Source organism: Vipera berus, assembly GCF_964194415.1.
Source record: "Vipera berus genome assembly, chromosome: 12".
In the NCBI taxonomy this organism is placed as follows: domain Eukaryota; kingdom Metazoa; phylum Chordata; class Lepidosauria; order Squamata; family Viperidae; genus Vipera; species Vipera berus.
The window spans coordinates 12,908,368-12,935,448 of NC_138215.1; the positions used below are offsets into that span (position 1 = coordinate 12,908,368).

Here is a 27,081-nt window from a genome sequence, read left to right on the forward strand (position 1 = left end):
GCGTTCTTGCAATCTGGTAGAAACTTGAGCTTCCTTTCTCCTTAACCTGACTAATAGGCCAGAATTCCTCTCCCAGTGATTCAGTGCTCCTGCATGATGTAAATCCCAAACACTCAAGGGAATATGCTTTAAATAACTTAACTCACTCAAGGATTTGTAGGAAGCTTCTGGCTCCAAAACTCAATCTGGGAAATCAGATTACTTAAAAGACTTGGAAGGCCAATGGGGAAATTATGCTGATGTACCAATCAAAGGTATTTATGTAGCCCCAAGGCACTAAAAAACAGCATCGTGACATGCCTTGTTTTTTAACATGTTTATAGCATTAAATTCCATTAAAAGGTTGAAAACAAAGTGCAATGAAACTCCCAGTTGTTGTTTTTTTCATGCAGCTGTTTCTTTTCAACATCATACAATATGTTGGTGATTTACAGTAAAAACAACTGCCCAGAGATGGCAAGTCTAATATCTGGATGATCCTATCACTTTTCTATTTTTATTTTTATTTCGCATTTAGAGGACTGTCTGTAAACATTTACTTGATTTAGCATGGGCCAGCAAGGCAGTGTACAAAAACAAACCATGGAAAGCAAATTACGAAGAAATGGATTACAGAACCAAAGTATGTCAGAACCAAAAAAAAAGAGCAGAAATACATTTTTCTATCTCTGTACTGAAAATTATTAACAGCGGGACAGCTTCAATATGTTTCTACTGGTACCAGAAAATTAGCTCAAATAGCGCCATCTTATTTTCCTAGGGGCTGAGTAGCTAAAGAGAACTTTCTCGTCTTTCTGATCCTTCTAACTTTCTTTTTCTTTTTTTAATAAATTGTTGTTTTGGGGAAATAATTTTAGGAATGACCATACCGGAAGAAGATGCCGAGGTGGGACAAGGCAGCAAATATTGCCTGGTGGCTATAGGAAGACTTCAGGTAAGCACACACATACAGACACACACACACACTTTTTTGGTTACAAAAATGCTTGCAGAAGTAAATTCTGTGGCTTATTTATTTTATGAAATCTGCTTGAAATTATTGGACTTCAAATAACAACAATAATCCCAGATGAAATGTAAAAAGACAAGACTCTAGCCCAAGGAGGGGAAGATATATAGAACAGTGCTACCAAATATATCACTGTCCTAATACATGTAAGATCTACACACACCACTGCAAATAATTTGGTGCAATGCACCACTTCTTGATGTCTAAAGGTGTTGTTCTTCCCTCTAGAGAAATCTGTTTTCAGTCAAAGCCCAGGTTCCCCTGATGGCCAAAGTAGAACATCTTCTCTCTGTTGTGTGTCACATTATCTCAGAGATAAGGGACAGGGTTGAAGTCAACGCCGGTTAAAATCAGTGCCCAAAGAAAAACAGTACCTCCATTCTTTTGTAGCACTCGTCTGTCTCACCAACCAGCGGAAAAGCATCTCTTATCAGAAATCTGAAATCTGAAATGTTCTTCTGCTGCAGGCTTTGGAAATTAAATCAAAAGCTTTATGTACGGTACTGCATGTCCCTGTTTTTCCACTTTGATGCACCTTGCAGCAGGGATTCAATACATTAAACTGAGGAAGATTGAGTTACCTGGCGGAGACCCTCCAGCGTTGGTTTTCATGCCTGATTGGAGATGCTGGAAACTCAACCCGGGAGCTTTGAGATGCAAGGCAGGTACTCTGCCTCTGAGCTATGGCCCAGTCCATCAGTAGAAAGAACACAGAACATGGAATAATAGGGTTGAAAGGGACCTTGGAGGTTTTCTAGTCCAACTCCCTGCCTATGTTAGGAGACCCTATACCAGGGGTAGGCAACCTCGGCTCTTTTATGACTCATGGACTTCAACTCCCAGAATTCCTGAGTCACCCCTGGTATAGGGTCTCCTAACATAGGCAGGGAGTTGGACTAGAAAACCTCCAAGGTCCCTTTCAACCCTATTATTCCATGTTCTGTGTTCTTTCTACTGATGGACTGGGCCATAGCTCAGAGGCAGAGTTGACTCGGGAATTCTGGGAGTTGAAGTCCACGAGTCATAAAAGAGCCAAAGTTGCCTATCCCTGCCCTAGACCATTTCAGATAAGCAGCTCCCCAGCTCTTCTTGAAAACCTCCAGTTATGGAGCACCCACAACTTTGGGAGACAATTTCGGGAGGCAAGGAAGCAGCAAGGAAGAGGGCCTTGTCCTGACCCTTGCCTTGTGTTGAGCATTGATCTTTGTTTTGACCAAGACACATCACAGGTTGAGTCCATACACACAGATCAGGGTCAATGGGCAAAAGGAGTGACAGTTTTTCAGTGAATAGGACAACACCCGGGGTCTTATTTGACATAGTGACTAATCAGGTAAGCTGGATACATGAATAAAACTCGTACACTGGTTTTTCCAGAATACTATTAAAGGTAGATCTGCTCATGTAAAATCCTTGAATTGAATTGAATTGAATTGAATTGAATTGAAGTGGCAAAGAGTGATCTTGGCACTGCTGACTTCTTTACGTCTTAAGTACAAAAACTAAACACCACTTAAAAGTAAAGGTAAAGGTTCCCCCGCACATGCGTGCTAGTCATTTCCAACTCTAGGGGCTGGTACTCACCTCCGTTTCAAAGCCAAAGAGCCAGCATGTCTCCGTGGTCATGTGGCCGGCATGACAAGATGCCAAAGGTGCACAGAACGCTGTTACCTTCCCACCGTAGTGGTCCCTATTTTTCTACTTGCATTTTTACATGCTTTCGAACTGCTAGGTTGGCAGAAGCTGGGACGAGTAACAGGCGCTCACTCTGTTATGCGGCACTCGGGATTCAACCCGCCAAACTGCCGACCTTCTGATTGACAAGCTCAGCGTCCTAACCCACTTAGGGGTTGCACAAATGGAGAGAGGAAGAACATAATCTGCTAACAGTGCAGCTGTCTAAATAAGACTGTAGTTCTGAAGGATTATTCACGATATGTAGAGGACCAAAAGCCTTTTGCCCGAGCCATGCTGGGAGGTCAACACCTAGGGAAGTGTCACCACAAAGAAATCAGGAAGATCATACATTATGAACTCTTCTCTTCCCCAGGAAGTACATAGTCCAAGCTGGAAGCCAGAGCCTTTCTCTTTCCTTAGGGTGATAGGTTGATACGGTGTCAGCTCTGGGGGAGAACATTTAAGGGCTAACAATGCTGGAACGTGCTTCTTCGCTTGAGAACTCCCATCTGGTACTGTGGGATAGAGAGAAGAGTTCATATAAGAGCATCTTGTCGAAAGCCCATTTCATCATAATACCCTCTGTACTTGCATAGCTTTCTAGGCTGGCCATGCTCTCATTCACTGCTGCCAAAAAGTTGGGTTGCTACTAGAAAACTCTTCACAATAGGTACTACTTTCTAATCCATTGGTTTATCCCAGTGACCATATTCCTCTGCAGCAGCTTGCTGGAAAATGTTCCTTCCTGCTTGCAGGTGAATTCAGGCAGTTTGGGTCTGATTATCAATGGAATTATTAGCACTGAATGGAGTCCTTGGCATTTTAAATCTTTTGCTTCCAATGTTCTGGCTGTTTTGAGCATTTTTAAGAAGGTTATTTTAGAAACCCAGCCTGGACTTATTATTTAATTTATCCTGGATGCCAGATTTTCCTTTGTCCTATCTGGCTGCTTGAAGAAGTGTTCCCATTTGAGATGGGAAATTACAAGCTCAGATTCATAACCATTCAATCTTCTATGGAATGTTGCATACAGTTATAAACTTTTGTACAGTTTTCTTTCACAGCCACCAGTAAAATCTATTCTTGTAAACTGTATTTTGATGATTCCTCCCATCCCCTGATATTTTTATGGAATAAAGCATGTATGGATTGTTTTTCTCAGGTGACCAGTTCGCCGGTGTGCATGGATATGAATGGAATGTCAGTCCCCACAGAATTCTTATCCAGGCATAGCTCAGATGGAATAATTACCTTTGTGGATCCAAGATGCATCAGTGTTATTGGCTATCAGCCACAGGTCTGTTTGTTCTTTTTTGCCTAAGTCACCAAATTTCAGAGATATAAATATATACTGTATCTCATGTTACCCAGTCTTACCAACTCTTCTCCATACTTAAAGTCTTAAACCACAAATTTCAAATTGAATATAAAAAACTATTGTTGATTCAGTTGTATTATTGTGTGGTAGATCTTTTGAGACTGGGAGCATCTGAAAATAATTATTCTTATCTCTGCTATTGTTTTGTAAGTCACTTCTTAAGACGTATTCATCTGACAGATTTGCAAACCAGTTATTGGGGTCTTGCTTGTTTTTTTTCTATTAAGTAGCTCCAAATTTTATTTTTAAAGTTTTAGTGAATTCATTGCTATTAAACTATTCCTTTGGCAATTTGTAACATTTTGTAACTAACGTGGTTTTCCTCCTTTTATGGTTTGCTTGCCAGGATCTTTTGGGGAAGGACATTTTAGAATTCTGTCATCCAGAAGATCAAAGCCATTTAAGAGAAAGTTTCCAGCAGGTAACATTCTCCTTATTCATAAATACTCTTTGTATTTTTCATCCCAACGTGAAAAGCATGATTATTTAGTCATGCTGACCAGCTGAAAGATAATAACAGTGGTCAAATATGTAATACACTTACTTAGAATGTTAATAAAACTTAATACATGCTCTCTGTCTTCGTGTCGAAGCCTAGAACTATATGTAAGCACAAAATTATATTCTCCAATACACCCCTGAGCTGTTTGTTGCATGCAAAAATTCTGTTACAGATCATAACTTGAATGCTAAGTATCAATACGGTCTTCGGTTTGTTTTGCATGTTAGGACTTCAAGTCTTTCCTAGTTGTAAAAAACGTGCTCAATACACCATCCTGGGGTGTCACCTTTCATCTCTTTTTTAAAAAACAAACAAACAAACAACCACCAAAGCCATTAAAATGCCTTTAACTCCTGCAGGCCAAAGTCAGCGAATGCTGTTCTGCCAATTTCGACTTTCTTAAGCTGTCAAGCCATGCATTTGGAAAAACTCAATTGATGATTTATAAATATCGGATTATTTTTAAACTTTCTTACCACGGCGAGGAATAAACATCCAGCTCACTGAAATTTTTACTCAGCAAATAATTCAAATCAAGCCTAAAGAGCATGTGGAACTAATTCTATGCTGAGCTCCATCTTTTCAGAAAATAAATTGGAATTTGTGTCACTGTAAGACAAATGGATTTTTGATTTATCCAGAGTGCCTTTTGACAAATAGTTTTGGCGGGTTACCAGGCACGCATTCCAGCTGCTTTCCTTGCCATATTTAGCTGCACGTTAGATTGCTGTGGTCCTTGCCTAAAATTCAGCACTTCCTTGTCCCAAAGGTGCTTTTTCAGGAGGCAACTGGACCTCCTTGTTTTACTTTGAAGACATTTCACTTCTCATCCAAGAAGCTTCGTCAGCTCTGACTGGACAGTGGGGACTGGAAGGATTTATATTCATTGCAGACAGAAGATTATAAGTCCTTCCATTTCCTATCACCCAGTCAGAGATGAAGAAGCTTCTTGGATGAGAAGCCAAACCTCTTCAGAGAATAACAAGAAAATCCAGTTGCCTCCTGAAAAAGCACCTTTGGGACAACCACGACCGGGATGACGGAGAATCTCCACAGACATTCACACCTCCTTGCTTTCCTACTCAAAGGCTGAATGTTGAGGGATTAGCTACATGGAGTGTGCAAAAGCTCCTTGAGTTTCCTCCAGCTTACAGTTATCCTTTGTAAAACAACAACAACAACAACATTCTCTAGTGACACAGCACATTTAGGATATTTGCTGTCAAAAGAGGAGATATACACCCGCCGTTCAAATACATACTGCTATAGATGGTGCTTGACTTAACAGCCACAACTCACCCCAACATTTCTGTCGCTAAGTGAGACAGCTGTTAAGTGAATTTTGCCCCGTTTTGTGACCTTTCTTGCCCCAGTTGTTAAAGGAGCCAACTGCAGTTGTCAAGTTAGTAGCACAGTTGTTAAGTGAATTTTTGCTTGTCAGAAGTTCATAAAAGATGACACTGCAACCATCATAAATATGGATGAATTGTCAACAGTTTTGACCACATGATCACAGGGATGCTGCAACGGTTGTAAGTGTGGAAAGTGGTCTTCAGTCACTTTTTTCAGTGCTGTTGCAACTTAGAACAGTCACTAAATGAATGGTTGTAAGTCAAGGTCTAGCTGTATTTGCTGGCAAAATAAGAGGTATACACTTGCTGTTAAAATGAACACCATTATTACATTTCTTGAGTTGTTATCTCTCGTTATTTGGAATTTCAGTTAAGGCATCATAGTAGCATCATCCATAATCACTACCCATCATCTATGATGGTGCCTATTATCCCTAAATGTCTTTGTGTGTGTGTGTGTGGTGGTGGTTAAAAAGAAATGCTAAAGGTCACATACAAAGGCAAAAGCCGTTTAACCTCATCAGGTGAAGATCTGCCAGCTTAAAAAGCTACTTTTCCAAGGTGGGTTTCTCTCGGTACCCTGTAAACCTCCCCTTTGGATTAGACTGTGATCTCCTTTCCCAGTGATTTTTTTCCCAACGATTCTGCAGGTGGTGAAGCTGAAGGGCCAGGTGCTCTCTGTGATGTACCGCTTTCGTACCAAGAACCGGGAATGGATGTTAATCAGGACTAGCAGCTTTACATTTCAGAACCCGTATTCGGATGAGATTGAGTATATCATCTGCACCAACACGAACGTCAAGTATGTCTTTTGAAAGCTAAACAATGCCTTCCTTTCCTGAAAGCAGTTTTATTTTGGAATGAGGGTTGTGTTTCCAAGTTATCTTCTCTCTTTGTATGTTTTGAGCACAAAATTACACAATGGATCCTAGGAACGACCGTGGATTTACACTGGAGTTTCTTCTGGGGCGGAGCGGGGAGGGGGGAATCAAAGCAATCAAAGTAGCAGGTCCAGCCATGCGACCGTGTGAATGCCTCATCCTTTTTAATGAGTGTTGTGTGATGTGGCTGCCTCCTTGACTCTTTTCACCCGTGGAATGAGGGTGAGCTTGTTCAAGCCATTTCAAACATAACATAGCAATGAACCCTGGTTTGTTGTTGGCTGGATTCCCCTGGACCTCTGTGCTTAGAAGTGTGCTGGACCTTTTCCCTTTGTCCCAAGACTAATTTTTTTTTCAAAAGGCAACTGGACTTTTTTGGGGTGTTTTCCTTGAAAACCTTTTGCCTCTCATCCAAGAAGCTTCTTCAGAACTGAAGAAGAAGAAGCAAAAAGTTTTCAAGAAAGTCCAATTGCCTTTTGAAAAAAAATGCCTTTGGGACACCATGACCTGGATGATTGAGAATCTCCGTAGACACCTCCTCCACTTCTTATACCCAATGAATTAGGGAAAAATCTGCCTGTATCATTTCCAAATGTTATCTATTGCTCTGGACCGAAAAAATATTTCAGCCCCCTTTCCCTAGGAAAGCATCTTGTGTATCTCCATCCAGGTCATCTTCCTTACTCTCTAAGTGGTTTACAGAGTCAGCATCTTTCCCCCAATAATCTGGGTCCTCATTTTACCAACCTCGGAAGGATAGAAGGCTGAGTCAACTTTGAACCGGTCAGGATTGAACTTCTGACAGTGGGCAGAGTTAGCCTGCAATACTGCATTCGAACCACCGTGCCACAACATATAAATAGGACCTTATTTTAAATCTTAATTTTATCTGATGGCGATCTCGTAAGCCATAAGGAACAGGTTTTCCTTGGGGTTGCCCCTATACAATAAAAATTTCTTCAAATGGAAATGACTAATCAAAGTCATATATTTCAGCACTTTGAAAGTTGTGGTTTCCTCTTCTCCATTTTTCCTGTTGCTCATTCATTTCACTTTTTTTTTTTCACCAAGTTGAGTTTAAGGACCTGCAGTTAGAACAACATGGACACTTTCCAGAATGCTATTCTAATGTTTTGTTGATATGGTCTGTAGATTATGGAGTTGACTTGGGTCCAAAGAGGAACCAAAACCTGGATAATAAATCAATGTCTATTCTGAATGGTCAGATGGTAGAAGCAGGAGGATCTATTGCTCATAAACAAACTTCTATTCAGCCAGAAGTCCTTAGGCCAGTTTAAAAATAAAAAGTCATTTACTTGGGCCAATAAATTACTTATGTTGACATTGAAGAAGGAATTTTCCCTTTCAAGGTTGCATCTATAGCATTGCACGTGAAAAGAAATGGAATGTTTAAACCTTCTTTGGATTCTGTCATATTTATCCTCAACCGACTTAGCAAAACAAGCTAGGCTTCCTTCCCTAATATGGGGGTAGGCTGCTCTGGGCTAGTGCATTACTGTTACTCTTTTCTAAGGAAGCAATAAATAGTGCGAGAGAGCCCTTTTACCTTGTTTTGGAAAGTTGCGGTACATCTGTAGCATTCTAAATAACAGAAGGAGCTAGAGATAGAGCTTGTGATTGCAGTTTTACAGACTCTTTAAAATGTTTAGAAACAATCTGGGGATGAGTGGATCAGATTGAGAGATCGGAAAGGAAGCTAAGTGCCATTGATGGAATTGAAGTTCAAAATTTATCACACTGGGACAGAGGCTTAAATGTCTAGTGCAGGGGTCAGCAACCTGAAACAGTGAAAGAGCCACTCGGAACCGGTTCCCTCACAAAAGGAAAAACTGGGAGCCGCAAAAAATGTGTGCGCATGTGCGTGCATGTGCAGAACAGGGTTTGACTGAAGAGTGGAGCCAAGGCAAGATATGCACCTACCCTGCATATTTGAATTGATTGGTTGAACTTTTTTAGTCCCACTTTTTTTTTTTTGGACTGCACATGGCAGAGGACTGGGAGCCGCAGGGGATGGCTGAAAGAGCCGCATGCGGCTCCGGAGCCGCGGGTTGCAGACCTGTGGTCTAGTGCATCAGAGAGCCTGCTATAAGGCAATCATGCTCCCTGACGGATAACCCACATTTTTCATTCTCCCCAAAGTCCAAACCAAAGCTATATCAAGGACGTTGTGGGAAAATTAGAATAGCATCCTTCAAGGAATGTCATCAAGAGATGTAGTGCCCTTTGCCATAGACAAGATCTGTAGGAAGCCACAAGTTAATGATCATCTATAATTCGACCTGATTTTACAACAGAGCCCACTTAAATGGTAATTAGGAACAGATTGGAGTTGTAAGGCCTTATTCACTGCGGAATTTCACTTCAGCGCATAGTAAGTCTAGTGACAGTTAAATATTTAGCTAATGAGGTTTTCCAATGAAAAACTGACAGCCAGAGCGGGAGAATAAAGAAAGAAACATTTCTCAAATAGATTATTCCTCTTTTGGCTAACCAGGCCTGTCTCCTCCAACTGCTCCCATCTGCATTAGTCCAAGCCAGCATTTAAAGGCAAACCTTTAAAAACCCTGTAGGTCTTTAAAAGTCAAAAGTTCCCCCGCCCCAAAAAAAGTCAAAATAACTATAGGTTAAAAGATCTGAAAGACCAGATTGTGTAACTATATCATTCCAGAAGTATAGAGGTGTGGGGAAAAAAAGATGATATATATATATATATATATATATGAAGCTCTTTTTTAAAAAAAATCGAGAGCTATAAGCACACTGGTGATTATCATCAGAATTGTGTTTATTTGATACTGACACCTGGCTTGAGGCCATCAGCTTTCCAAATCTGGTTTCTGTGTGGAAAGACAACTAAATACCGGGTTCAAATGTTCACGTTCTTCTCTGCAAAAGTTTGTTTTGGGCACAGCCGTCCAAACTCAGAAGTAAAACATTGGCATTCAACATTTCATTCTTTGTGGAAAAGGAGAATCTAATGTAAAATACAGCCTCTTCCTACATACACACAAGCTTTCCAGCCTCTATTAGTTTTGAAACTGAGCAGATGTTCTGCCTCTTCCCTTTGCGTTTCCTCCCATGACACACACACACACAGCGAGATCATTTCAGTATTTTGGAAGGTTCAAAGTACTAATAGTCAACATTGGGTCAGAAATGCAGCGAAGGTACAATATCAACGGCACATGTGTTTAACGAATTAATTTCCTGCATTTGTTGACACGTTAAAAGCTCCGCCAAAATTCCCGATCAGTCTTCAAGATGTCACTCGTATCAACAGAATGAAAGCTTGGGTGATCTCAGTCACATCCATTGACTGTATTATGTTGATACAGGTGCGTGTGCATTAACTGATTGATTCACTATTTTTTTTTTAAAAAAAAAGATGAAGGAGCAATTTGAACGTATTTAAAAGACAGTCCTGTTAACTGGAAAATGTATGTTAGCATTTTCCTATTATTATTTTTGAAACCCGCAATATCTTGAACATGTAACAAGGAAGTTCTTCCAAATAGCAAGAGCACTTAGACTTATATACACCACTTCCTAGTGCTTTGCAGCCCTCTTTAAGCGGTTTGCAGAGTCAGCCTATTGCCTCCAACAATCTGGATGTTCATTTTGCCAACCTCGGAAGCATGGAAGGCTGAGTCAAACTTGAGCCAGTCAGAATTGAATTCCTGGCAGTGAGCAGAGTTAGCCTGCAATACTGCATTCTCCCCACTGCGCCACCATGACCAAATAATTCTAGGTTTTCCCAGCCCCATGGCAGGCATGATAACTCTGGCTGATAAAAGTTAGACTGTATCATTTTAAACTGGAGGGGGGGTCACTGTAATTCCTCAAGCTTTGGAGGACTGGAGAAGCCACTCATTCAAGAAGCTGATTTTGTGTTTGTGCCTTTTTCAGTCTGATTTGGCTATGTTGTGGGAAACGGAGAAAAAGCCAGACTATGCCATTTTGATCTCCTTGGATATATCAGTGATAAAATATTCTTCAGAGTTGCCTTAGCCCAGGGTCCCCAACCCCCAGGTCCGTGGACTGGTACCGGGCAGTGGCATGCCAGCAACCGGTCCACGCAAACAGGCAAAGCCCCATCTGCGGGATGCAGGCACCACACAAAAGCACGCGCCCTCTGGTCCGTGGAAAAACCTCTCTCCACAGAACCGGTCCCTGGTGCCCAGAAGGTTGGGGACCTCTGCCTTAGCCATTTGATTAACTGATAAGTTATAAATTGAAACTCACCAAATTAATTGTCTGTGATTATATACACACAGAGTGTATCAGCGTTTTTTACAGGATTCAGATTAATGTCTTGCTGTGTTTCCCTCAAAATCTTTGATGCTTGACAAAGTTTCTACCTGCCCTGTATTTGAATGACTTACAGAGGTAGTTTGGATGGATTTCAACTTCTGTTTACTGAATTGGATGTGTCAGTTTCCTTTGAAGTGGCCACAGATGTAACCTCATAGCTTAATTTTTTTTTCTGAAGTTTTACTAATTGGATTGTGATCTGTAGGCTTTCTTTCCTCTGTTCTCATTAAGCTCAGATGAGGCTTTAGAAGACTGACTTGATTGGCATCTTAGGCTTTTGACTGGCAAATGCAGGACAACACAAGTCTTCCTTCATGACAATCTCAGAAGAATTTATGACCTCTGCTCTTCTCGCTTCCTTGCAGGCAGCTTCAGCAGCAACAAGCTGAGTTGGAAGTACACCAGAGAGATGGACTTTCCTCCTATGACTTAACTCAGGTGAGAGCACCTGCTGAATTTAAACAATTGGCTTCTTTAAAATAAGCCATAGCTAAACCAAGCTATTTGCCACCAGGAGATTTGGCAATGGCTTAAAAGGTAAAGGTAAAGGTTCCCCCGCACATGCGTGCTAGTCGTTTCCAACTCTAGGGGCCGGTGCTCATCTCCGGTTCAAAGCCGAAGAGCCAGCACTTGTCCGAGGATGACTCCGTGGTCATGTGGCTGGCATGACTAGACGCCAAAGGCGCACGGAACGCTGTTACCTTCCCACCGTAGTGGTCCCTATTTTTCTACTTGCATTTTTACATGCTTTCGAACTGTTAGGTTGGCAGAAGCTGGGACGAGTAACAGGCACTCACTCTGCTACGCGGCACTCGGGATTCGACCCGCCAAACTGCCGACCTTCTGATCGACAAGCTCAGTGTCCTAACCCACTGAGCCACCACGTCCCCTCAATGGCTTTAAAAGACCAGACTAAATCACCAAAGAGAGGACTTTTAGTGGTTTCCTACAGACTCACCTCCAGTATCATCCAGAGAAGTTTGTCAGCTTGTTTAATATTCATGGTGGTCCAGAATGCTGGACCAGATGACTCCTTTGCCTTCAGGATTTTTTTCTTGCTTTTTTTGTCTGATGTCCTCTTCTGCCTCACTTGTGAGATTTAAGGTGGCATATAACAACAGCATTGGCCACAGTCTCCCTGTGTTTTTCTTCTCCTCCTTCTGTCACTATTACCATCCAAAACTGTCGACAAGAGAACACCTGCAGAGTGTCCTCTGAAAGATTTGTGGAATCTTTCTACCTAGAAGCACCTCCAGAAGAATGAATGTGCAAATGCTTCTGATGTCTGCAACTGTTCACCTGGTGTCCCTCAACCACCCACCACAACCACAGGTCACTTTACCTGGATCCATACCATTCAAGCAACAGCTCATTACTATTGCAAAGTACCAGTGCAGCATGTTCATGGGCCAAGGAATAATAAGAGCAGTACACAAATGTCTACTACAGAAAGCAAATCCGGGGAATAAGGGCTTGCTTCTTACTCAATTGGGTGGAAATTTAGCCATCAAAGAAATTGTGGTTTCTTTCTCTTTGCCTGTTGCAATTAGGTGCCAGTTCCAAGTATACAGTCTAATGTTCACGAGGGAGGAAAAGCAGTGGAAAAGCCAGATACCATCTTCACCCAAGAAAGGGACCCAAGGTTTGCGGAGATGTTTGCCGGCATAACTACTTGTAAGTAAAATAATTTCTCTAAGTTTCATCTTCATTTGAAGTTATGTTATTGTGACTTTGGATTCTCAGTTCACTATGCTGACATCCCATCAAGAGACCAGTGGGAAACACATAATGGGGAAAAGGAGAGATTCAAACCCAAGTTGAACTGTTCTGAGTTAACTCTTTGTCTCTGGATTTGGAAGACAATTGATGATTGTACTTGTAGAGTGTTAGCACTCTCAGAAAATGGCAATGTAGGAAGGTCTCTCCTATTAGTATTAGCAATAGGTTCTCCCATGCTAGGTAGCATATTGGGCTGCAAGGGATCTCCATTTTTTTCAGCTTGGGGCAAATATTTCAGCGTCTTCCCTTGTGATGTTTAAGGTCTTTAAGTCATCCACGGATGTTCTTTGTCCTGTATTTCGAGGGCATCCTCTTGATCGTTTGGCATCGAGGGGGTCCATTGTCATCTTGGGAAATTGATTTATTTGATTAGAGAGCCCTTGTGGTGCAGTAGTCAGAGTGGAGTATTGCAGGCTAATTCTGCCCACTGCTCGTTGTTCAATCCTGACTGGCTCAAGGTTGACTCAGCCTTCCATCCTTCCGAGGTCAGTAAAATGAGAAGCTGGATTGTTAGAGGCGATATGCTGATTCTGTAAACTGCTTAGAGAGGACTATAAAATACTATGAAGGAGTATATAAGTCTAAGTGCCATTGCTATTCTCCATACGGAGTATATGACCTGTATATTGGAGTCTTCTGCATGCACAATGTTATGTAATTTGCAGGAGAAACTCTTTTGGAGCACTTCTTTGTTAGTAACATGATCAAAATAGCATTTTTTTAGGATTCTGTGAAGGCATCTTTGTGGGAAGATATCGAATCTTCTCCAGTTAGGAGAAACTAAAATAGAAAAAGCCGTAGTTACCCCTTACAAAAAGGGGTGAATTCACCCAGCAAACAAGCCAATCTTCAGGAGAGTTTGTAAAGACATGTCTTCTTTGGAAAGGCTAAGTCTTACAGCTGTAGTAGTTGGCTGCCTATTTTTCTATTTTCAACCTATTCTATTCTTAGCAGAGGGTGTAAGAGTTGACTTCTCCCCAGTTCCCAACTCATTGCTAAACATTTAATGGAAAATCCTGGATTTCTTCATAGGGAAAGGGATTGGATTCAAGACAGTCCTTTCAGTTGCATGGTTTCGCTATTCTAAATTGAAGGGAACAAAAAAAAAATAGATACTTGCATCTCTAACAACTGTTGTCAGCTGATAGCTGGGCATGAGTAGCAATTCAATAAATCAATCTAGCTTTTTCCAGGGAGGGGACAGATCATCATCACCCAGCACAAATAAATTCAGTAGCCAAAACACTAATAACAAGAACCAGACGCCTTGCAGATAAAACACATATACAAACAGAACTACACACCCTGACAGACATATTGACAGCAAACAAGTTCCAAAAAAACAAAATCACCAATATGATTCAGCAGGGGACTCCGAAACAGAAAAACATCCAAGAAGAAGAACAGAACAACGGACGAGCCATCTTGCCCTACATAAAAGGAACAACCGACAAAATCAGTAAAGTACTACGCAAACATAACATCAAAACCGCATTTAACACTGACAGAAAGATATCAACCATCCTGAGAAATCCCAAAGACAAAATAGAACTGGAAAACCAGGGCATATACCAAATCCCATGCGCCTCCTGTCCAGCAACATACATCGGACAGACTAACAGAAGAATAGAGGTACGTGTAGAAGAACATAAGAACTCAGTACAGAAGAAAGATCACACATCTTCACTAGTACAACACATAAACACTACGGGACACAACATCAATTTTGAAGGTACAAAAACAATCGCCAAAATAGAACATCTCAATAGCAGAATAATCAGAGAAGCCATTGAAATAGAAAAACACCCAGACAGTATGAACAAGCGAGACGACACCTCCCGCCTACATGACATTTGGAAACCAGCATTGATAGAGAAACGAATTTCAGCAAACAAGGATTTAAAAAACCAACAAACAACCCCAAATGCCACCAGCCCCAGCAAGACTCATCCACACCCAGAACAAAAACTCCCCCACACAGAAGACAGAACAAGTCAAGCAAAAGTGCCATCACCCAAGCAGAAGAACGCACACACGAACCTGACTGACCCATACCAGAGATACATAACAGGTCCTCGAACTCGGAGCCAAACCAAAGCTCTGGAGGCCACTACACAGCCCACTCCTCAGGACACCAAATCACAACACTCAGGATATTACAACACAACAAAAAACCCCACCCATTCAGAACACACCCCACCCAATCAGAAGACAGCCACGCCTCCAACCAATCAGAAGACAACCACGCATCCACCCAATCAGAAGACAGCCACGCCTCCACTCAATCAGAAGACAACCACGCCTCCACCCAATCGGAGGACACCCCCACCCAATCAGAAAGCAGCCACGCCTCCACCCAGTCAGAACACAGCCCCACCGGCAGTTGGAAGGAAAGGAACAGCCAGACCACGCATTGCTCCTGGAAGCAGCAGGAGGAACACTCCGGCCTGATGATGACGGATGGGATTTCGTCGAAACGTCGCCACAACTTTCTGAAGATGAAAGGAACGCGGGAAGAAACCCGAGACTCTAGATCTACACATACAGACACCCGCGAGAATCTACGAAAACAAATATATATATATATATATATATATATATATATATATATATATATATATATATATATATATATATATATATATATATATATATATATATATATATATATATATATATATATATATATATATATATATATATATATATATATATATATATATATATATATATGTAAGGTAAAGGTTCCCCGGTGCTAGTCGTTTCCGACTCTAGGGGCCGGGTCATGTGGCCGGCATGACTAGACGCCAAAGGCGCACGGAATGCTGTTACCTTCCCACCGGAGTGGTCCCTATTTTTCTACTTGCATTTTTACGTGCTTTCGAACTGCTAGGTTGGCAGAAGCTGGGACAAGTAACAGGCGCTCACTCTGTTACGCGGCACTCGGGATTCGACCCGCCAAACTGCTGACCTTCTGATCGACAAGCTCAGCGTCCTAACCCACTGAGCCACCGCGTCCCTGTTATTATTTTTTTTGACATAGGATGCAATTAAAAAGGAATAGAGGCAAACTACTTGTTACTTTTACATATTTTGCATAATGTTGATTTTGGACTGACTTTCTCTGGGCCAGCATGTCCAACTTGCTGGAGTTTGCACAGAAAGACCTATCATACTAGGGACATTCGCTCTGCAGCCGTCAAGCACGTATCTTTGCAGGAGGGAGAAAAAAAAAGAAAGAAAATATCTCCTATTGCTTCAACCATGTGTTTATAAGCAACAGAGCTTGTAAAAATATCTTTAAAAAATACAGTGCATGAAGAACTTTTTATATCTGCATTGACTGCATCTCCCAAGTCAGATATAACTCACGTCTCCTTTATTCCTGGCCAAAAAAATAGAAACAAATATCTAAATATCAGAAATCAGATTTGCTAGATGGCTTTTTGCTTGGCTTTTGCTGTGAGCAGAGACATTCAAATGATGCTGTACAGACTCTCGGTCTAATTTGTCATTGATTTCTCAACATTGTGGCAACGTTTCCACATTTTTCATGTAAGCCTGAATCCAAACTTTGTTTTCTGCTGTTGAGAAGTTCCCATTAAAAAGTCCTCGTGCTCAATTTGAATTTCAGCTTATTTCAGGCGGCAGAAAATTCTGGATAATAGACACATGTTTGTTACTATTTTTAATTCTGTTTTCTGTCTGGAATTATAATGACAGTGATCCCAGATGCTATTTATTTCCAGATGGAATTCCTTTCAGTGTCAAGAGACCTCGATCTACTGCAACTGCCTTTAACCTTGCCCCCTCTGACCATGTTGGGTCGTAGTTCTGAAAATGTTCATCCTGCACAGCCATGCTAGCTAAGCATTATGGGAGTTGTAGTTTGGCACGTTTTGAGGATGCCCCTTTGATGAAGGTGCCTTACGTTGCTCAATAGTGGGAAGAGTTATTGGCAAAAGCAGTTATGCCAAATGTATTATTTTAAAAGAAGTTGGTAACAGAGGGGCTCCTATATTCCAAAAATGGGATATAAATGTTTATTACTTTGGACTGAACTTTCACAAATTCAGCAAAGCTCACCTGATTTGTCTGACTGCACCAAAGCTTTATGAGAATTGAATGAACAAGTGGTAAATCTCATGGCCCTTTCTTCCCCTTCTCTTTTTAAGTGTTTGTTTGCTGGGCATGTGTGCACGTAGTTGCCAAAGGGCATAGTAGCTAAAAAGATTGCCAGCCATAATATATTTATGTCTCCCTGCTTTTTCCCAGAGAAAATGATGCATGTTTCTGTCTATGCACTCCTTTGTTTTATCCACACAATAGTCCTGTAAGGTTAGTCAGCCTAACACTTATGACTTACTCAAGATCACCATCTCATTCTGGACAAGGGAAAACTGAAATTTGACCTTCTTAATCCTAATCTGAAATTCTACTGAACTGCACCTTCGAACACAGCCAGTTTTCTTTAGCAATTGCTAAATCTGGTCAAAATTTTCAAAGTATCCCCACAGTCAATTGTAAATACAATGTCTTTTAGACAGTAGTTGGCAGCATCTTGGGTGGATTTGCAATTGGGTACAATTTTGCCATTGTTCTTCAAGTCATGGCCTAAGGCCAAAATAAATGAGGTTAAACTGAGATGAACTCTGCTTTCTTGGTCAGCAATTAATTTTTGAACCGGCTGTATTCATGATTGGCTCCCACAGAAGCCAGAAGAGAAACCGTTGGATGCCCTTGGCGAACTTTTCTTATTACATAAAAATTAGAGGCAGACTCTGTTTCTGCCTGCACTTAAGCCTTATTTCTGAAACCCTGATTTTGCAACTTGTGGCGAGAGGGTGAGGCACAATTGGAAGCAAAAGTCAAAAGTTTACAATTCTGGCATCAATACTCTGTTCATCAAGAAAAGGTCTTCTCCTCATGTGATCCAACCTAGGAAAGATCAAATGTGCCACAGACTCCATTGTCTCCTTAATGAGAATCTTGTGAGCAGTTAAATGGAGAGGAAGGGCAGATTGTGAAGAAAGAAAACATCCTTTCTTATGGGCTGAAGAGAGCAGCAGTCATCCATACCCATAACCTGTTCACTGAATTAACTAATTTACTGGCTTCGCACAGTATTTTAAAATAAAATCACCATACAGTGAACTTTGGTCAATATGATAAGCCACCAAAAATGAACCATATACTACGCTTAGATATGAGCAGATGCGAAATAAAAACGGTAGAATCCGATCCTAAAGGAATACTTCAACCTAGTTGAATATGTTGAATGCATCTGTAGAATGTTCTTCTGATTTGTGGCAACATCACCTGAGCAATCTCATTCAAACGTAACGTTGCGTATGAGGAATTGTGTCATCCTCCCACAGACATAGTTGGAAGAGAAGAATGTGGCATTTAGTTGGAAGGAAACCTATCCACAAAATTGTTGGCGACGTTGAAACAGCAAATTTGCCACCTTTGTGTTTTGCTGTTAAAGATTAGAAGAGATTCACTAGTGTGAAACAACATTTGTGGGCTACACATGGAATGAGGGCTAGGTACAAGTCAAGCTGGCCACCACAATGGTATGACTGAAGCTAAACCTGGTTTGTATGATTGTTGCCTTGTTCTGAGTCATCTCTTTCTGTTGATTACACTTGCAGCAGATAAAAAAATGATGCCTTCAGCTTCCACAACAGGAAACCAGCAGATCTACTCTCAAGGGAGCCCATTTCAACCAGGCCATTCTGGGAAATCTTTCAGGTACTGTGATTTATGACAGAAGGAATAAAGGCAGAGAATCAACACTTGGCAAACATTGAGAAAGTATTCATCAATTGAATCTTTTGACGTCAGTGTTACTAGGGGTAAAGTAGAACTCAGAAATAGCCAGATTTAAAATACAGTTATACTAGTAGAAGAGCTGGGTTGTTTTTTTGCAGACATTTCATTATCCAATTAAGTAATATAATCAGTGAGTTAATAGTGTTTACTTCTTGATTGTATTGATCTTGGTGCTAATCTCTACTTATCTGGGTATTCTAGCTCTGTTGATATTACCTAGTTGGGTAATTAATGTCTGCAAGAAAACAACCAAGCTCAAAAAGCTTGTTTGTTGTTGTTGTTTGTCTTCTTCTTCTTCTTCTTCTTCTTCTTCTTCTTCTTCTTCTTCTTCTTCTTCTTCTTCTTCTTCTTCTTCTTCTTCTTCTTCTTCTTCTTCTTCTTCTCCTCCTCCTCCTCCTCCTCCTCCTCCTCCTCCTCCTCCTCCTCCTCCTCCTCTCCACAAACCACACTCCTTTCTAGCATTGATGATAATTACCTAGTTGGCCGGTGAGATATCAGAGAGCACCAAAGACCTCACACACAATTATATCTGGACTGGTCCATGCAGAATGAAGGACTAGAGGTCAAGCAGCCTTCTATCTTCCAAATCCCTTTTCGTCTTCTTTTTTGCAGCTCCTCTGTGGTCCATGTGCCAGGTGTCAATGACATCCAGTCCTCTTCATCGACAGGCCAGAACCTGTCACAGATTTCTCGGCAGTTAAATCAGAGCCAGGTTGCCTGGACAGGAAGTCGCCCTCCATTCCCTGGACAGGTATGGCAACTTAATTTCAAAATGCTGGTTTTAGATCTATTTTTTGGCCAGAGCAATCATGTGTTATGTTTGGGGCTCTATTGTTTTTATCGCAAGAGGCATAATTGAAGGTACAGTGATAAAGACTGCACAACACTTAGGACTTCCTCTCCAAAGGATGCTTTGGAATATCCCCGAGGGAGGACATAATTTCTGTCTCCAACACCTGAAAACAGCATCCCATCAGGTTTGTGTCTGCTGCAAATTTGTTTCCTGTAACTCATGCTGTTCAGTTCCACAAGCCCCTTGAATTATGACAGCCAAGCAATAAAAATGAAAACAAATGATCTAATTAGCCCTGGAAGAAAAAAAAAAGATGCCGATATTGTAATGCACAAGGCTGCCAGGATTAAGCTTGGATCTCTGTTGTATTGCTTCATGTCTTTTTGAGAAATGTCGACAGATATGTCATCTTTTTTGTTTACTCTCTGTTCAGCAAATTCCTTCACAAGCCAGCAAGGCCCAATCTTCGCCCTTTGCAATTGGATCCAGCCATACTTACCCGGCTGACCCAGCTTCCTTCAGCCCCCTGTCCAGTCCAGCTACATCTTCTCCCAGTGGAAATGCCTATTCCAGTCTAGCTAACAGGACAACAGGCTTCGGTAGGTATGGAAGTTGAGCATACTGCATTAGTGCATTAATACATTTGATTCATGGTTATAACTGTTGGCATGTGAGGAGTGAGCGGGGTCTTTATGCAACAACCAATTTCAGAGAGCACAGTTGTGGTTTAGACTGTCAGAATGAATGTCAGGGCACAGGGCATTAAGAATGACAGCCTGATTTACACAGAACAGTTTCTTTACTTTTGCTCACCCACAGAAATAAAATGTTGGATTGCACAGCAATGATGAACATGAGCCACATATGGAAAAGCAAAGACATTACCCTATTGTGTTCCCAGTAGCTACGCATGGTTGTGAAAGTTGGACCCTAAAAATGGGTCGATTCTCACTGGCTCAAGGTTGACTCAGCCTTCCACCCTACCAAGGTCGGTAAAATGAGGACCCAGATTGTTGGGGGCAAGATGCTGACTGTAAACCGCTTGGAGAGGGCTGTAAAAGAACTGTGAAGTGATATATAAGTGCTATTGCTATTGCTATTGCTATCATAGTACTAGCAGTGTATTGAGGCTGTTTGGTGTAGTGGTTAAGGACACCTGTCTAGAAACTGGGAGACTGTGAATTCTAGTCCCACCTTAAGTATGAAGCCTGTTAGCTCTAAGTGGAAGAAGGCAAAGCAATATTCTGAAAATATTGTCTAGAACTTGTTGACTTTAAGATATGAGGGTTTCCACTGCCAAAAATTCTCCATGCTGGCTGGGGAATTTTTAGCGCTGAAGTCCACATATCTTAAAGTTGCCAAGTTTGGAAGAAAAAAAAACGGTCTAGAAGATTTGACTCCGTGGCCCCTATCAAGGGTTATCTTTATTACTCTTGGCAGCTTTCATGACACTGGCTCTTGGAAGCCCTTTTTCTGGAATGAAATACCGTACAGACTTTTCCAAAGGTGATGCTAGCCAAAATACAAGACTTGAACTATCTGTGTGCATAAGGGCATTGTGACTGGGAATCATTGCAAAGGAAATAGACTTAAGAATTTTGATGGCTAATAGCCCAGTATCCTTCCAGGCTGATTCCCTTTCATCTGACAATTTGCTCCCGTTTGCATTTTTTAACAAAATCACTTCAGGAGAAAAAAAAGAAGGGTATTGACCAGGATGTGTCCTCAAGTCAGGAAATCGAAGCATGATCCCCTACCAAGACAGACAGGGTGTGAATGGAAATGCCAGAACAAAAGGTGAAGAGAGAGTACATAAACATCAAAGCATACACATAACTGTGGTTTTCTTTCTTTCTTTCTTTCTTTCTTTCTTTCTTTCTTTCTTTCTTTCTTTCTTTCTTTCTTTCTTTCTCTCTCTCTCTTCTTCCTTCCTTCCTTCCTTCCTTCCTTCCTTCCTTCCTTCCTTTCTTTCTTTCTTTCTTTCTTTCTTTCTTTCTTTTTCTTTTTTTTTAAGTTCTACAGTGAATTGTTCCGGCCTAAGGCAAGGAGAGGAGAAAAAAAAAACTTGCTTTAGCTGTTCCGGATACTGGATCTAATGTCTAGTGTGTGTTTTTTCAGGACACTGGGTCTTCTAAATTCAGAAGTTACCAACAGGATTTCTTTTTTTTTTTAAATCAGCATCAATGAAAGATGTTTAGCTTTGCAAAAACATGCTGACAATTATGCCCTTGCTGGTATTTTTAATATTATAATTACCGGTAATAATTAATATAATAATATAAAAAGTAGGACTTTGGGACTACTTTTAGCAGAAAACTAGAAAAGTTAGTACAAGATTCTAATTCCAATTATAATAAAGGATTATAATGTTCTCCTTCGGGAAGAATGAACATAGTTTGGGGAATAATCCTGGAAAGACTCTTCATTTTTTGGAGGCTTGGGAGCAAAATGTCTCCTTTTGATGCTTGACAGACCTTTTTGTATGCATTCAGATAATGTTTTAAAGAAGGGCTTCTTGCGGTATGTAAGAATATTGTACAAAGTGACAGAAAACAAGGGCTTTTGGAAAGAGGAAAGACTTTGAAGGATGCAGTATTCTGTCACCTGTTATCTTGCAGCTAACAGATTCCATCCCATCTACAGGCATTTTAAGGTTCCCAGTCCTTAATTCACCACCAACAACAAAAATGCAAGAATTATTGTTTTGTTTCACAGAAAGATGTCCTTCTAGCAAAAATCATCACTGTGGTTTTTCTTTCTTTTTTTTTCAGCCGAGAGCAGCCAAAGTAGTGGACAATTTCAAGGACGGCCTTCTGAAGTTTGGTCCCAGTGGCAAAGCCAGCACCATAATCAGCAGAACAGCGAGCAGCATCCCCACCAGCAAACCAGCCAGTCAGAGGTGTTCCAGGTAAGCGAGAACCACCAGAAATGCTTGGGCACCATTGCTCTAACTTTGGGGATACCCATCGAGTCATTGAGTTGGAAGGAGCCGTAGAGATCCTTAAATCCAACTCCTGCTCACTATTGGAATCCAAGTTAAGACATCCATAACATCTACTGGCCCATAGGTTGGACCATAAGAAAGGTTGAGCGCCAAAGAATTGAGGCCTTTGAACTATGGTGCTGGAGAAGACTCCTGCGAGTCCCTTGGACTGCAAGGAGGTCAAACCGGTCAGTCCTAGAGGAGATCAACCCTGACTGCTCTTTAGAAGGCCAGATCCTGAAGTTGAAACTCAAATACTTTGGACACCTAATGCGAAGGAAGGACTCACTGGAGAAGTGCCTAATGCTGGGAAAGATTGAGGGCAAGAGAAGAAGGGGACGACAGAGAAGGAGGTGGCTGGATGGAGTCACTGAAGCAGTAGGCGTGAGCTTAAATGGACTCCAGAAGATGGTAGAGGACAGGAAGGCCTGTAGGAAAGTTGTCCATGGGATCATGATGGGTTGGACATGACTTCGCAACTAACAACAACAACAACATCTGCTCATCCAGTCTCTGCTTAGAGAAATCCAGGAAAGGAGAGCTGCTTAAATCAGTGGTTCTTAAAACATTTCCTCATCTTTCCCCATCTCAAATAATTTTGCTACCCTCACAACACAACCGCATTCTACTATAGTACACCCAGTGTCCTAGCAGTGGCAAATACAAACTGGCTTTCAGTGCACAAATAAGCGATTACAATTTGCTCCCTTACCCTCTTGGAAGTAATTACTTCAGTTTTAAAAACCACTGCCCTACTGCTTCAGAAAAACTACTTTTACCCTTAAGATGTTTTTCCTAATATTCAACTAGTATTCCTGTATCTTAGGAGAACTGGTTTTGTCTTTCTTCTGTGTCGTGCCTATTTAGATATTTAAAAATACTATCCTATTCTCTGAAGCATCTTTTCTCGAGGCTAAACATACCAACTTTTTCAGTCTGTTCTTATGCAATAAGTTTTAACTTGCAGTCCCAGGATCATCACTGTTACTGGTCCCTATCCATTTTAGATTCTCTGACAAATCCTTCTTAACGTGAGGTGCCCAACCAATGTAGGATGAAATTTTGTAGGACAAGAAAATTCTGCTGATGGTGTTACCTACTTTTGGTAACGAAATGTTCAGAAATTATAGTAAAACAAGCTTGGAGAACAAACCACAGCCAAAACTATTTCTTTTTTTTAATGATTTGGAAAAGATTGCTCACCACCTTCCTGATATCCCCAGTTTTAAAGGATCAAGAGCAGCAGGATAATCTGTGTCTCCTTTAGAACTAGCCCATTGCTAGATTTGCAAAACTCAGAAGACTGAGGAGTTAAATTAAAGACATAGCACTTTTCCACATTCCAGAGATTGACAGAAAATGGGCTGAGCAAGAACAGTGGGAAATGTATGCATGTAGTATGTATGTATGTATGTATGTATGTATGTATGTATGTATGTATGTATTTAAATTTATTGGCTGCCAACTCCAGTGGGCAGCATTGAATTCAAAAACAGAAGATCGTGGCTGACTCATAGACAACCTTAAGTAGTGATGGAGCATACCAAGCACAGATATCCTTGCTCTTACTTTTATGCTGGAAGTATTCTCTCGCCAGTTGCTTTTGCAGCTAACTGCTTTGCAACAAAACAAAGTATTGGTTTTCAATTGCAGAAGTTTCAGAACAGTCCTTTTTGCCCCCAGTTGATTTTATATGTGTGTGTGTGTGTGTGTGTGTATGTATATCACGTTTTCTTTTGCTTTTTGTTCTTCTACAGGATATGCTACCTATTCCAGGGGACCCAACACAAGGGACTGGAAATTACAACATAGAAGACTTTGCTGATTTGGGCATGTTTCCACCATTCTCTGAGTAAATTTATCTTGCCAGATAACATGCTCTGGCACAGGGTGGGGGGACACCTGCTGATGTAGCCTGGGCTCTGGTATTTGTTTGTTGGTGTTAACAGTATCATAGAAGCTCTTAACCAAGAAGCCTCCATTCTCTTACTTCAGTAACTTGCTCTCCTCCCCAGGGTTAACCATGCAAGTTCTAATCATTTACATTGTGTTAGTCAGGAAGCGTATAAAGGTTCAATTCGTACAGGTAATTCTCGACTTACGACCTCAAATTGAGACCGGAATTTCTGTTGGTAAGCGAGTCATTTGTTAAGTGAATTTTGCCCCATTTTATGACATTTCTTGCCACAGTTGTTAAGTGAATCACTGCAGCTGGTAGGTTAGTAACTACGGTTGTTAAGTGGATCTGGCTTCCCCCATTGACTTTGCTTGTCAGAAGTTTGCCCCCAACGGTCGTAAGTATGAACCAGTTGCCAAGCATCTGAATTTTGATCACTGGACCACGGAGATGCTTCCACGGTCGTAAGTGTGAAAAACAGTCATAATTCACTTTTTTTAGTGCTGTTGTAACTTTGAGCAGTCACTAAACGAACTGTTGTAAGTCGAGGACTGCCTGTATTTCATTCCCATTTGCAGAGGAGGTCAGGGATGGGTGGGTGAAGGAAAGAAAAAAAAAGAATGGGGAGACACACTGTGGTTTTTCTTTTCCTGAGCTCTTAACATCAGAATGTGAATCGTTGCTAATTTCCCATTTCCACGAAAATTATCTTGCTTAAATATTAGGTCCGCCGCTCCTTCGCTCACTATTTCAAACAAACCCTCCTGATTTCTCTATAACTTTGAACAAAGGACACTTAATGAGTAATGCATAGCAGTCTTGGGTTGGGATGGACTAAAAAAACAAAACAAGACACAGTTCAATCTCCGTAGTTTGCTTCACGGAGGGAAGACACTTAGGTTGCTTGGCATGCATTCGTGGATTTAGTCACTAAAGCCCAACGCTTCAAAAAGAATTTGACTAACAAGCTGGAAAAAAAACCTACCTATAATTCCAAACTAAAATTTTCCTTCATATATATGCTGAGTATATGGTAGCACTGACTATGCATAGCACAAAGGTAGAATTTTTATTGTTGTGGCGTTTTAACCAGATCTCAGCTTACATTGCAACCGGGGCCAAAGTAGGTTGAATGTTTGGCTGCCTTTTTTTTTTTTTGCGATGTCTTGATCTTGTGGGAGCTGAGTATCAGTTAAAATAGTAACACGCAGGAGCAACAACAATGCTAGCCATCCTGGATCACCAATATTGTAGCTTAGATCAAGAATGTCCAAGATGATAAAGTTTATAGGCTAGAGCAGAGGATGGACAGTCTCTCTGTTCTTGGGATCTGCTCTGGATTGGAACTGTAGGATAAAAAGAAAAAAAAAGAAATCAGAAACAAAAACCAAACTTATTGTGCCACATGACCTTATCTTCAGCATGATTGTCTATGCTTCATTGTGCTCCTTGAATACCTATTTCTAAAGGTTGGTAGTAACAAAAAAAACACGTTGCAGTAGTAGGAAAGCATACAATGCAGAAATATATACTGCACACACATACACGCACTAATAGAAAACATACACTGACGTGGCATTGTTTTATTTTTAAATAAAAAGAATAGATCTGTGAAATGTTAACACATTAGTTTTAAATCTGATTTCTTATAGCTGAAGCTCTGGCCAACTGCTTTCCATCAGTTCAATAACTTTTGGTAAAACTGTTTGGACTACAAGGTTGTTAAAGCAATAGCATGTAGGCTTATATACCGCCCCCATAATGCTTTACAGCTCTCTGGATGGTTTACAATGTGAAAGCATTATTTGCATATGGCCCCCAACTATTTGGGTCCTCATTTTACTAACCTCGGAAGGATGGAAGGCTGAATCAACTTTGAGCCCATCAGGATCAAACTCCAGACTGTGGGCAGAATTTGCCTGCCATATTGCATTTTAATCACCAGGGCTCAAATTAGTATGGCTCTTTCAACCATTTTTTTCCAAATTGGCACTAAATTGTAAGCCGCCCTGAGTCTTCGGAGAAGGGCGGGATATAAATGGAAATAAAATAAATAAATAAATAAATAGGATGCATTCCGTATGGGGATTGCAAGGGAGTTAACATGTATCAATGACATTTGAAAGAAATATACAGTGGATATAGTGCATAGAAATTATGTTACTATGAAGTATACCACACTGCAAAATCTACTTGTTCACACTGTTGTTTGGTGTTATGTTTGCAAGGCACCTTGCTTGAATGTGATGTGCTTGTGAAGGATTAACGGAAAGGCTGTGGGATCACTAGATAGCCAGTAAACTGTGAGATTGGGCCACTGATGACGTGGCTCACCCATTTTCTCGAAGAAAGTGTGCATGTGTGTGTTAATGCCTTCATTATTTATCTTACAGTACAGTCATTCTAGGCCAGTTTGAATGTAAGGTTACATTCCTGTAATCTGGTGCTTTCTGGCAAAAATGCTTTGGTCTTTCTAACTCCATGTTAAATCCAACTAAACTTGAATGTGTAGACATTTTTACACCATCTGTATATCTAGTATCATACAAAATCAGTTCTTTGTGTCTGTCTGTCTGTCTGTCTGTCTGTCTGGATTTAAGTTTGTGGTAGAAATTGGGAAGTCTGCAACAAAGGAAACTGTTTGGACAGGGCACATGATAGCA

General features: G+C 40.9%; 1 protein-coding gene across 1 annotated transcript in view; it reads left to right on the forward strand.

The window, feature by feature from the left end:
* Positions 1-24,508, forward strand: part of ARNT2 (aryl hydrocarbon receptor nuclear translocator 2) — a 92,934-nt gene extending 68,426 nt beyond the window's left edge. The window contains exons 9-19 of the mRNA XM_081337186.1: positions 858-934; positions 3,849-3,983; positions 4,411-4,485; positions 6,569-6,720; positions 11,497-11,569; positions 12,682-12,805; positions 18,565-18,664; positions 19,358-19,496; positions 19,972-20,137; positions 22,310-22,446; positions 24,279-24,508. Of these exons, the coding sequence (XP_081193312.1) occupies positions 858-934; positions 3,849-3,983; positions 4,411-4,485; positions 6,569-6,720; positions 11,497-11,569; positions 12,682-12,805; positions 18,565-18,664; positions 19,358-19,496; positions 19,972-20,137; positions 22,310-22,446; positions 24,279-24,377 (1,277 nt within the window). The 3' untranslated portion in view covers positions 24,378-24,508. The remainder of the gene's footprint in view (positions 1-857; positions 935-3,848; positions 3,984-4,410; positions 4,486-6,568; positions 6,721-11,496; positions 11,570-12,681; positions 12,806-18,564; positions 18,665-19,357; positions 19,497-19,971; positions 20,138-22,309; positions 22,447-24,278) is intronic.
* Positions 24,509-27,081: the final 2,573 nt, after the last annotated feature.